This window comes from Pongo pygmaeus, chromosome 3 (assembly GCF_028885625.2).
Source record: "Pongo pygmaeus isolate AG05252 chromosome 3, NHGRI_mPonPyg2-v2.0_pri, whole genome shotgun sequence".
Taxonomy (NCBI): Eukaryota; Metazoa; Chordata; class Mammalia; order Primates; family Hominidae; genus Pongo; species Pongo pygmaeus.
In genome coordinates, this window is record NC_072376.2 from 60,703,014 (window position 1) to 60,715,914 (window position 12,901).

The 12,901-nt window shown below is 40.1% G+C and overlaps 1 protein-coding gene across 4 annotated transcripts in view; it reads right to left on the reverse strand.

Moving 5' to 3' along the window:
• The window catches only part of SPMAP2L (sperm microtubule associated protein 2 like), a 79,555-nt gene that overhangs the window by 40,187 nt on the left and 26,467 nt on the right, over positions 1 to 12,901 (reverse strand). For all 4 annotated transcript variants that reach the window (XM_054484674.1, XM_054484676.1, XM_054484677.1 and 1 more), the window contains one exon: positions 6,921 to 7,049. In XM_054484674.1, coding sequence (XP_054340649.1) covers positions 6,921 to 7,049 — 129 coding nt within the window. The remainder of the gene's footprint in view (positions 1 to 6,920; positions 7,050 to 12,901) is intronic.

A 12,901-nucleotide genomic window follows, 5' to 3' on the forward strand; every position in this document is an offset into this window, starting at 1 on the left:
AAAAAAGATGGAATAAACAGAAAACAACAGCAAGTTGGTAGCTTTAAACCTGAACATATTAGTAATCACAGTAAATGTAAATGACCTAAATATCTCGATTTAAAAACAGAGATTATCAGATTGGATAAAAACCAACATTTGCCTATAACAAATGTACTTTTAATGTAAAGACACAAATAGGTTAAAAGTGAATGGATAAAAAATATATGTCATGCTAACAATAATGAAAAGAAAGCTGGAATAGATGTATTAACAACAGGCAAAGTAGATTTCAGAGTAAAACATATGTTACCAATGATAAAAAGGGTCAATTTGTAATAATAAAGGGGTTAACTGTATCCCTTATTCAAAATGCTTGGGACTAGAAGTGTTTCAGATTTTGAATTTTTTGGATTGAGGAATAAATATGTATATACATAATGAGATATCTTGGAAATAGTCCCAAGTCTAAACACAAAATTCATTTATGTTTCAAATCTACCAAATACATATAGCCTGAGGGTAATTTTATATAATAGTTCAAATAATTTTCTACCTGAAACAAGGTTTGTATATATTGAACCATTTTATTAACTTTCATGGATGTCCTTGCATGGGAGTGCAGAAAGGTGACTGGGAGCATCTACTTTCCCTTATGGATGATGAATAAACTGTGTGCTGTGTGCTTGGGTTTTGACCATGACCCATCACACAAGGTCAGGTATGTAACTTTCCAGTCAACACGGAAAATGTTTTGGATTTGGAGCATTTTGGATTTCAGATTTTTTTATTAGGGATGCTCAACTGTAATTGTAAAGTTTTATGCGTTTAGTAACAGAGCTTCAGAGTACATAAAGTAAAAACCAATAGAATTGCAAGGAGAAATAGACAAATCCACAATTATGGTCAGAAATTTCAATATGCCATCATAATAACTGATAGAACAAGTAAGTAAACAGAATATCAGTAAGGATGTATAGATAACTTGAACAAGACTACCAACCAACTTGGCCTAAGTGACATTTATAGAACACTTTACCCATTACAGCAAAATACACATCCTTTGCAAATGCACACCAAACATTTATCAAAAAAGATCATAATCTGGGACATAAAAAAAGTTTCAATAATTTTGAAAGGACTAAAATAATGCAGAATATGTTCTTTAGCCATAGTGGTATTAAATTAGAAATCAATAGGAAGACATCTGGAAAATCCCCCATATATTTTGGAAACTAAATAATATACATCTAATATCCATGGCTCAAACATGGTATCAAAAGGGGTATTAGAAAGTATTTTCAACTAAATGCAAATTAAGGCACAATATATCAACATTCGTGGAATGCAGCTAAAACAATACTTAGAGGAAAATGCATCACACTAATGACTATATCAGAAAAAATAAGAAAGGTCTCAAGTCAACGATCTCAGTTTCCACCATAAAAAACTAGAAAAAGAAAAGCAAATAAAATACAAAGGAAGCAGAAGAAAGTAAATAATAAAGATCAGAGGAGAAATCAATGAAATAAAAAGCAGTAAAATAATGGAGAAAATCAATGGAACCAAAAACTCATAGATCTCTAGCCAGAATGACAGCAAAAAAAGACAGAAGGCACAACCTACCAATACCAGAAATAAGGGGTTGAGGGGATCATCACAGGAGGTTGGATAGATATCAAAAGAAAAGTCAGAAAATATATGAACAACTTTATGCCAATAAATTTCTTTCTTTTTTTTTTTTAATTAAGTATTTATTGATCATTCTTGGGTGTTTCTCGGAGAGGGGGATGTGGCAGGGTCATAGGATAATAGTGGAGAGAAGGTCAGCAGATAAACACATGAACAAAGGTCTCTGGTTTTCCTAGGCAAAGGTCCCTGCGGCCTTCCACGGTGTTTGTGTCCCTGGGTACTTGAGATTAGGGAGTGGTGATGACTCTTAAAGAGCATGCTGCCTTCAAGCATCTGTTTAACAAAGCACATCTTGCACCGCCCTTAATCCATTTAACCCTGAGTTGACACAGCACATGTTTCAGAGAGCAGGGGGCTGGGGGCAAGGCCATAGATCAACAGCATCCCAAGGCAGAAGAATTTCTCCTAGTACAGAACAAAATGGAGTCTCCTATGCCTACTTCTTTCTACACAGACACAGTAACAATCTGATCTCTCTTTCTTTTCCCCAAATTTCCCCCTTTTCTTTTCAACAAAACCGCCATCGTCATCACGGCCCATTCTCGATGGTCGCTTTCTCTTCCGAGCTGTTGGGTACACCTCCCAGACGGGGCGGCCGGGCAGAGGTGCTCCTCACCTCCCAGACGGGGCAGCCGTATGCCAATAAATTTCAAAACAGATGAAATTAATAAATGAGCTGGGTGCAGTGGCTCACGCTTGTAATCCCAGCACTTTGGGAGGCCAAAGTGGGTGGATCACTTGAGGTCAGGAGTTCAAGACCAGCCAGACCAACATGGTGAAACTCCCTCTCTACTAAAAATACAAAGAATTAGCTGGGCATGGTGGTGCGTGCCGTGCCTGTAGTCCCAGCTACTTGGGAGGCTGAGGTGGGAGGTTCGCTTGAGCCTGGGAGGTGGAGATTGCAGTGAGCAGCCATCATGCCACTGCGCTCCAGTCTGGGTGACAGAGCGAGATCATGTCTCAAAAAAAAAAAATTTCCACATTGTGGCTTCAATGAAATTAATAAACTATCTGAAAGGCACACACTGCCAATGCTGACTCAGAAAGAAATAGGTCATCTGAATAGCCCTGTATCTATAAAATAAAATTTATAGTTTAAAAACCTTCTCACCAAAAAACTCCAGGCCCAGATGATTTCATTGGAGAATTCCACTAAATATTTAAATACCAATAAATACCAAGTCTGTATACTCTCCAATTGATTCTATGAGGACACCATTACCATAATACCAAAACCAGACAAAGTACAAGAAAACTACAAATCAATATCCCTCATGGACATAGATGCAAGAATTCTAAAGTTATATTGCATCACATACATACTCAGTGTACATAATGTCTATGGATGCTTTGGTGCTATAATGGCAGAGTTGGGTAGTTGTAACAAAGACTGTGTGGCTAACTTTACTATCTGGCCCTTTCCAGAAAAAGTTCGTTAACTTTTTACTAAAGTTATATATTGAAAGGGATAGAGAAATGGCCACCTTAAACTAGTATTTTATCTGAAACCAAACTTCAGGTAAATAATAATATCTTCATCCTTTTCTTGTTACTTTAAGCTCCCTCACTGCCTGTACCCATCTCCTTCCCCTCCCCCAACAGTCTTTCCTCAGAGAGCTAACTTAGCTTAAATCATTCAACCAGTAAGCATCGAAAGCAAATTCATAATGAGCATCAAAAGCCTTAACAGCAGGCCAGGCACTGTGGCTCACACCTGTAATCCCAGCACTTTGGGAGGCCAAGGCAGGCAGATCCCATGAGGTCAGAAGTTTGAGACCAGCCTGGCCATCATGGTGAAACCCTATCTCTACTAAAAATACAAAAAAAAAAAAAAAAAAAAAAAATTAGCCGGGCATGGTGACATGTGCCTGTAGTCCTAGCTTCTCGGGAGGCTGAGGCAGGAGAATATCTTGAACCCAGGAGGCAGAGGTTGCAGTGAGCCAAGATCACGCCACTACACTCCAGCCTGGGTGACAACACAGTGAGGCCCTGTCTCAAAAAAACCAAAACAACAACAACAAAAAAAGCCTTAACAACCTTCTTACCTTTAGACGCAGTAATTAACTCATGCAATCAAGTTCATGGATATAATTAAAAATTCATGAAAGTTTCATGCACAAGTAAGTTCATTCACAAGAACGTTACATATGCTACAAAATTGGAAATATACTATATCTCTAACAATAGAAGAATTACCTGCTTAATAAATTATCTACTCTTCCTAAAAAAAAAGTTTAAAAGGATTTTTAAGCACAAAAAGCACTATATAAATTATATATTTATTATCTCAAAATCTTTAAATAGGCTATATATGTTAAATACACACATAGTAAAAAAAAAAGACTAGAAGAAAATATGACAAAATTGTTTCTCTGAATTGTAAGCCTACAGTAGATTTTTGTTGCCTTTTAAAATATATTCTTATTATACAGTACAGAATTAAGTAAAATAAAGATATAAGGGAAAAGTCTAAAATAATATGAAGCAAATGTGATGCACATATACCGCAAATGGTATTCCAAATGGTTTTAGGTAGCACTTGAGTGAATTTAGAGGGAGTGAGTGGTATTGAGTTTTACTAGACACATGTCATTTAAATACAAATACTGAATAAATAATTTAATGGTACACAAATATGGCAGCTTGTGAAGACAATATATTGATGGCTCAAGTCTGGGGAACACATTTTAAAGGAGAGAAGATCAAGGATTTTACCAGAAAGAAACCACATATAAACACACACACACACTAAAGATTCCTTTTGCTTTTTTTTTTTAAAAGAAAGGGCAAAAGATACATATGTGCATAATTTTACTTATTTTTTTCTGGAAGAAATCATAAGAAAATTTAGGATACTTTTAGGAAGAGAGAATAGGGAAAGGGAAAATTCAGCTTTTTTCTCCTCCTTGATCCCTCCAAAATAAATATAATCTCTTCTTTATTCAACTCCAAAGGCTTCTTAGTTATTACTTTAATCCAGGCACTCCAGCCTGGGCAACAGAAGAAGACTCCATCTCAATAAAAAAAGAAAAAGAAATTTGATTCCCAGTATGGTGGTGTTGGGAGTTGAGGCCTAATGGGAGGTGTTGGGTCATGGGGACGGATCCTTCATGAATGGCTTGGTGCCATTCTTGGTAGTGAGTGAGTTCTCACTCTCTTGAGACTTGATTAGTTTTAACAGGAATGTGCCCATGAGAATGGGTTGTTATGAAACCAGGATGCCCATTGGTTTTCCCTCTTTGCACATGCCTGCTTTCCCATTGACTTTCTTCTTCATGTTATGAAGTAGCATGAAAAGCCCTCACCAGAAGCCAAGCAGATGCCAGCGCTATGCTTCTTATACTTCTCTGTTTATAGAACCATGAGCTAAATAAACCTCTTCTCTTTGTAAATTACCCAGCTTCAGGTATTCTGTTGTAGCAAAATATTTGCTGAATTAAATTTAATAGTAACATGCCACCAAACACAATGATAAAATGTCACCAAACATGCAAAGATCATTTCTATATTTTCTAGAAAGAAGATAAAATTAATCATGTACAACTGGCATTCTTGTGTTCAAAAAAATGAAGTGATCTTCATTAAGAAATTTGAAAATATTATTTAATTCATCTTCTTGAATAAACTTGTGCAAGTAAATAAATACACCAATGATTGTAGCCTGTAAATATCATTCTGAAGCAAATATCCACCTCAACATTAGATTAAAAAGCAGGTCTGGCCAGGCACAATGGCTCATGCGTGTAATCCCAGCACTTTGAGAGGCCCAGGTGGGTGGCTCACTTGAGGTCAGGAGTTTGAGACCAGCCTGGCCAACATGGCAAGACTCTGTCTCTACTAAAAATACAAAAAGTAGCCAGGCATGGTGGCTAACACCTGTAATCCCAGCTACTGGAGAGGCTGAGGCAAGAGAATTACTTGAACCCAGGAGGTGGAGGTTGCAGTAAGCCAAGATCAGGCCACTGCACTCCAGCCTGAGTAACAGAGCAAGACTCTGTCTCCAAAATATAAAAAGTAATTCAGTTTCAAACATGCTGGCCAAGTATAGTGGCTCACATCTGTAATCCCAGCACTTTGGAAGGCTAAGGCAGAAGGACTGCTTAAGCCCAGGAGTTCGAGACCAGCCTGGGCAACATAGCAAGACATCATCTCAATTTTTTAAAAAATGATACAAACTTGTTGAGTTGGAGATTCCTGTAGCACCTTCCCACAGAGGAAGTCAATACTTCTGAGATAAGGAGAGAGGTTTAGGCTGGGAACAGGAATTGGAGGTCACCACCACAAGAATGGAGGCAAAATTCCTATGAGAGGACAACTCCACCTTTGGGAAGAGTTTAGAGCAGGAAGAGAAAGAAGCCAGGGACAGGACATTGGGCAACAATGGCAAAGAAAGAGAAACCCACAAAGGATATTGAGAGGGCAAGGTGAAGAAGATAGGAGGGAAGCCAGGACGGACAGTATCACTGAAGCCAAGGTGAGGAGAACTTAGAGTAAGGAGTGGCCAGTCCTCGGCAGGAGTCGCAACAGGTGATTTCAGGTATCTCTTGAACTTCTACAGTGTCTTTAATTCTAAAATTGGAGACCCTAACTTGAAAAAATAATGGCTTCTGTAGAATTCTTCAATGATATCTTGAAGAGATGTCTTCCTAATTCTGGAAGTATCCTTGTATAACACCTTCACTTCATTTTTTTTTAATCCTCATAAACCAAAGCATTATAAGATATTACAAGTCTGCAATAGTTAAATATCAGATTTTGCTCTGGAAAAGCTTACCTGTAGCATCAGATTGGAAACAGATATAGAATCCCTAATTCTCAATAAATTTTGACTGCACGTTGAACAATTTGTGGCTTTTAGATAAAAGTTCTATGTCCGTTTTTCCTAAGAACTCCTGATAAAGGCCGGGCATGGTGGCTCACGCCTGTAATCCCAGCACTTTGGGAGGCCAAGGCAGGCAGATCACAATGTCAGGAGTTCAAGACCAGTCTGGCCAACATAGTGAAACCCTGTCTCTACTAAAAATACAAAAAATTAGCTGGGTGTGGTGGTGTGTGACTGTAATCCCAGCTACTTGGGAGGCTGAGGAAGGAGAATCGCGTGAACCTGGGAGGCGGAGGTTGCAGTGAGCCAAGATCACGCCATTGCACTCCAGCCTGGGTGACAGTGCGAGACTCTGTCTCAAAAAGCAAAAAACAACAACAACAAAAAACCTCCTGATAAAGTAACATGATAACACACAGACACTAACCTGTTAGGTACATAGTGGCAGGAAACTTCCTTGGGCTGGGCAAGGTTCTCAAGTCTTTTGGTCAGCTGAGCCTTCAAAGCACCCTGGGAAACAGGGCGAATAGGATCTTGATTTCCCCAAAACAGTTTTCTGTTAAGAAGCATACAGATAAAATGGTGAAAAAAAAAATTGATTGCTAATGAAAGTATAAAAAATGACTTTTTTTTTTTTTTTTTTTTTTGAGACAGTCTCGCTCTGTTGCCCAGGCTGGAGTGGAGTGCAGTGGCTCGATCTCGGCTCACTGCAACCTCTGCCTCCTGGATTCAAGTGATTCTCCTGCCTCAGCCTCCCGAGTAGCTGGGATTACAGGCACGCACCACCACACCTGGCTAATTTTTTAGTAGAGACAGGGTTTTACCATGTTAGCCAGGCTGGTCTCAAACTCCTGACCTCAAGTGATCCACCTGCCTCAGCCTCCCAAAGTGCTGGGATTACAGGCATGAGCCACTGCGCCTGGCCAGAAATGGCTCTTGATGGCTTTTATACTGACTTTACTTCATTTTAAGAACTATATCACAGAATCTTATGATTTCCAAGCATCTGAAATGAATATAATATTTATGGAAGTTAAACTATTACTGTTTAATCTGCTGTCTTAAAATGTGGTGACCAAAAATGAACCTACCAGAGATAGTTCTGTTTCTGCCATCAAGTAAACCCTGTGGTTTATACTCAGTTTGGCATAAAATGAGCATTCTAACGATCTACACTAGCCTCCTGTTTTGAGTGAAGCCCTGTACTGGGTGGTTAGAAAATAAAATAGTAACAGAATAGTATTAATAGCTATAATTTGTGGAATACTTACCCTTTGCCAGGCATTGTGCTAAGTACTTTACAGATATCAGTTCATTTAGTCTCAACAGCCCTGTGAAATAGGGAGGATTACTGAACATGGGATGAACAGAAAAGGAGAAATCAGTAAGGAATTAACCTGAAAAGTCTTCATGGAAGAAAGTAAAAAGCACAGACTGCCAGAAATGAGGCACATTCCACGTTGGGATAACAATGGGAAATGGAAATGACCAAGGCTTGAACCAGGAATATTTCGGGGGAAGCAGAATGTCACATTGGGAGGTAATTAAGCAACACTGCTGAAATGGGTAAGGAGGGCAGGAGAAGGCCTTGAGATGGAGGAGTAAGAAAAAGATACAGGCCAGGCATGGTAGCTCATGCCTGTAATCCCAGCACTTTGAGAGGCTGAGGCAGGAGGATCACTTGAGACCAGGAGTTAGAGACCAGCCTGGGCTACATGGTGAAACCCAGTCTCTACAAAAAAATACCAAAAACTTAGCCAGCAATGGTGGCAGCATCTGTAGTCCCAACTACTTTGGAGGCTGAGGTGGGAAGATTGCTTGAGCCTGAGAGGTTGAGGCTGCAAGGCTGCAATAAGCCAAGATCAATCACACCACTGCATTCCAGCCAGTGTGACAGAGCAAGACCCTGTCTCAAAAATAAATAAATAAATAAATAAATAAATAAAAACCTCAGTAAACTTTTTATGACTTCACACATAATTAAATTTGCCCAACTGAGTTAATCCTTTAAAAAGACCCCAGGTTTTCTTTTTTCAGCTTTGCTTATATTTTTAGACATAATCTTTCTTTCTTTGCTCTGTAAACATCAGCCAGAATTATTATTAGAAATATGAATTAATATCCCTGTTCCCTACCTTCTGCTGATTGCATTTTCTTTTCTTTTCTTTTTTTTTTTTTTTTTTTTTGAGATGGAGTCTCCCTCTGTCACTCAGGCTGGAGTGCAGTGGCGTGATCTCGGCTCACTGCAAGCTCCACCTCCCAGGTTCACGCCATTCTCCTGCCTCAACCTCCCGAGTAGCTGGCACTACAGGCGCCCGCCACCACGCCCAGCTAATTTTTTTTTTGTATTTTTAGTAGACACAGGGTTTCACCGTGTTAGCCAGGATGGTCTCAATCTCCTGACCTCATGATCCTCCCGCCTCGGCCTCCCAATCCATTTTCTAAATATGGCTCAAATCTGTCCATCTCTCCTCATTCCCACTGCTCCTTCTCTTGTCCATACTCCCATTATGTCCACTCCTTTCTCTACGCCACTGCCTAAGTGATCTTTCTAAATGCAAACTTGATCAAGTCAAGAGTGTCCACCTCTTCAGCCTATCTATTCTTTCAGATCATGTGTTAGTCTTTTGGAGATTTTTCCTTGCATAGTTTAGTGTTGTACAGAAGAGGTGCTCAATATTGTTTGTTGGCCTTTTGCCTCATTGCCCTCCTGAAATCAAAATAGGTCACCATCAGCTCTACTGGAGCCACCTGCAAAAATTTGGGCAGGGATCTCGCTCTCATCGAGTCTGTTCAAGCCAGCATGGCCTGATATGGAAATATGGCCTCCATACATACTGTCAGTGTTTCCGTCAGTATGCAAAGATATTGGTTTTTTTAAATTGACTAAGTGATCTTCCTTGAATGGATTATGTGAGGCATCTACCCAGTGAAAGAAACCATGCTAGATAAATTAGATAAATTTAAAAAAAAATTTTTTTTTTAAACCACAAGAAAGGCCGGGTGCAGTGGCTCATTCCTATAATCCCAGCACTTTGGGAGGCTAAGGCAGGTGGATTACTTGAGATTAGGAGTTCAAGACCAACCTGGCCAACATGGTGAAACCCTGTCTCTACTAAAAATACAAAAATTAGCCAGGCATGGTGGCATGCACCTGTAATCCCAGCTACTTGGGAGGCTGAGGCAGAAGAATTGCTTAAATCCAGGAGGTAGAGGTTACAGCGAGCCAAGATAGCACCACTGCACTCCAGCCTGGGTGGCAGAGTGAGACTCTGTTTAAAAAAAAAAAAAAAACTACAAGAAAAACCACACAGTGGTTTGATGAATGAATGAATGGTGAAAACTGGGGACTCACCTGATGGTGACATGCAGCACATATTAGAGAGGAGAGAAAAACCACAAGGAGAATAAAAAGCAAATGCCGATGTTTAGGCCTCAAGTGAAGAGGGCCAGAGGAAGGAGATCCACATGGGGAAGACAGTAACTAGGCTCCCAAAGAAAGAAGTAGTGGGCAGGCTGGGTGCAGTGACTCACACCTGTAATCCCAGCACTTTGGGAAGCCGAGGTGGGCAGATCACCTGAGGTCAGGAGTTCGAGACTAGCTTGGCCAACATGGTGAAACCTCATCTCTACTAAAAATATAAAAATTAGCCAGGCGTGGTGGCACATGCCTATAATCCCAGCTACTTGGGACGCTCAAGCAGGAGAATCCCTTGAACCCAGGAGGTGGAGGCTGCAGTGAGCCAAGATCACACCACTCCACTCCAGCCTGGGTGACAGAGCGAGACCCCATCTCAAAAAAAAAGAAAGAAGTAGTGGGTAGAGGTGAGAGAACCATGTAATAGAAGTCAAAGAGGGGAAGAGTTTGAGAGAAGGATGCATGAAATATATCAAACCAAATATATTTTGATAAACCATAAAATATATCAAAAAGCATCAAATATAACTTAGACATCATAAAAGGATGAGCACTGAAAAAAATCAAAAGACCATAGGATTTGGCCAGGCCATTATCAGTGGTAATAACAGAGTGAAAAACATGTCTTTGGATAGGGGTAAATATAACAGCTCAGATGGAGAGAGGCTAGGAGGGTCAGGGATTAGGAAGCTGAGGTAATGTGTATATATATACTGGGTTTGCATCCAGTTTCAAATTCAAAGCAAAAGTTACCTTAGACACAACAATGAAATCAAGTGCATAAAATATGGTCCAAATGATGCCCTCCAAGAACTGAACCCTCATGAGATTATTAGCTGCTTAAAAATTTTGGCCACAAGTAAATATATAAACTTACTATGTACCCACAATTTTTTTTAATAAAATAAAACAAATTTTGGCCACAAGAACTAGAAAACACTGAGTATGAACAAAAGGCACTGAGGATAATGTACAAAGCAGGATATTTGGCTTAAAGTAAGTTAGAAGGAAAAGACCAGTGGGGTGAGAAAGAACAGAGACTCTACAGTCAAGAAAAATTTGGTGGCTGGGCGTGGTGGCTCACACCTGTAATCCCAACACTTTGGGAGGCCGAGGTGGGTGGATCATCTGAGGTCAAGAGTTCGAGACCAGCCTGGCCAACATGGTGAAACCCTATCTCTACAAAAGTACAAAAATTAGCCGGGCATGATGGTGGATGCCTGTAATCCTAGCTACTCAGGAGGCTGAGGCAGAAGAATCACTTGGAACTGGGAGGCGGAGATTGCAGTCAGCCAAGAACATACTACTGCACTCCAGCCTGGGCCACAAGAGGAAACTCCACCTCAAAAAGAAAAAAAAAAGAAAACTTTGGAGGTAAACTTCATCAGGAAGTGGGGAGGCTAACCAACAGGCTAAAGTAGCATATTACTTACAGATAATGTACCACTTTACTGCCAGCATTGTAAAAATTACCTGTTTAGCAGTTACATGGCTAGTAATATCAAGAAAATAAAAATGTAATCCTCTATGGTCCATATCCAGGACTTGACCCGAGGATAGGATCTTTATCCATACCACACCTGTCTGATGGAGCCATGAAACAGAACCAAGTCTGACACCATCACAATTACCCACAGAATTCTAGACTAATGGAACTAGAAGGATTCTTGGGGGTTCAGTGTTCAATCACCCCATTCTGCACAGCTAAAACTCTAGTCTGTTTCAGATTTCCAGATTTAGAAAACACAAAACAGCTCTCATTTCCATTTCCAGAGTTTTATTGCTCTGAAATTTTTATAATCTCTCCCATCATAACAAATATCTATTTAGCTTTCATCTCTTTAAAATGCTTTATGTACTTTTTGAATTTAGAAATCAGCCTTCAAACTTTCTTTGCCAGTCTAGTCTGGCCAACCACAAATTCCTTGAATGTTTCCTCATAGGATCCATCTTTCTTTTAATAATTTTCTTTGCTGGCCTTTGAGACTCTCTCTTTCCTGGTTCTCTTCTAGCAGCTCTGTTTGTTTTTTGTTTGTTTGTTTCTTTTTTTTTTTTTTTGAGACAGAGTCTCCCTCTGTCACCTCTGTTACCTGGGCGGGCATGCAGTGGCACGATCTCAGCTCACTGCAACCTCAGCCTCCCAGGCTTAAGCAATTCTCCTGCCTCAGCCTCTCAAATAGCTGGGACTACAGGCACATGCCACCATGCCCGGCTAATTTTTGTATTTTTATTAGAGACGGGGTTTCACCATGTTGGCCAGGCTGGTCTCAAACTCCTGACGTCAAGTGATCCGCCTTGGCCTCTCAAAGTGCTGGAATTACAGGCGTGAGCCACCACACCCGGCCTCTCTCTGTTTAGCGTTTCTTTCACAACTCAAACAATGGCACGTGCTCCAGGCTTCCAATCTCTTTAATATTATTATTATTTTTATTATTTAGAGATGGAGTCTCTCAGTTGCCCAGGCTGGATTGCAGTGGCACAATCTCGGCTCACTGCAACTGCCACCTCCCAGGTTCAAGCAATTCTCCTGCCACAACCTATCTCAAGTAGCTGGAATTACAGGTGTGTGCCACCACGCCTGGCTAATTTTTGTACTTTTAGTAGAGATGGGGTTTCGCCATGTTGGCCAGGCTGTCTCAAACTCTTGACCACAAGTCCACCCATTCCAGCCTCCCAAAGTGTTGGGATTACAGGCATGAGCCACTGCGCCCATCCTTAATGTTATTTTATTATTACTAAATACTGGCAAATCCCAAATGAGTCTCTCCAGTTATTCTCAAGTAGTCTCCTGAGTGCTAAATCCATATTTCCAGATACTTACTGAATGTCTCAAAATCATCTGCATGACCTAATGTATCTCCCTCCCAAACCTATCCCCCTCTTGTATTTTCTTTCGCAGTCATAATAGCGTTTTCTACCTTATTTCTAAAGACAGAAAACTAGAAATCATATTTTACTCCTTCCTCAGACTTCTATAATTCATTTGTCAC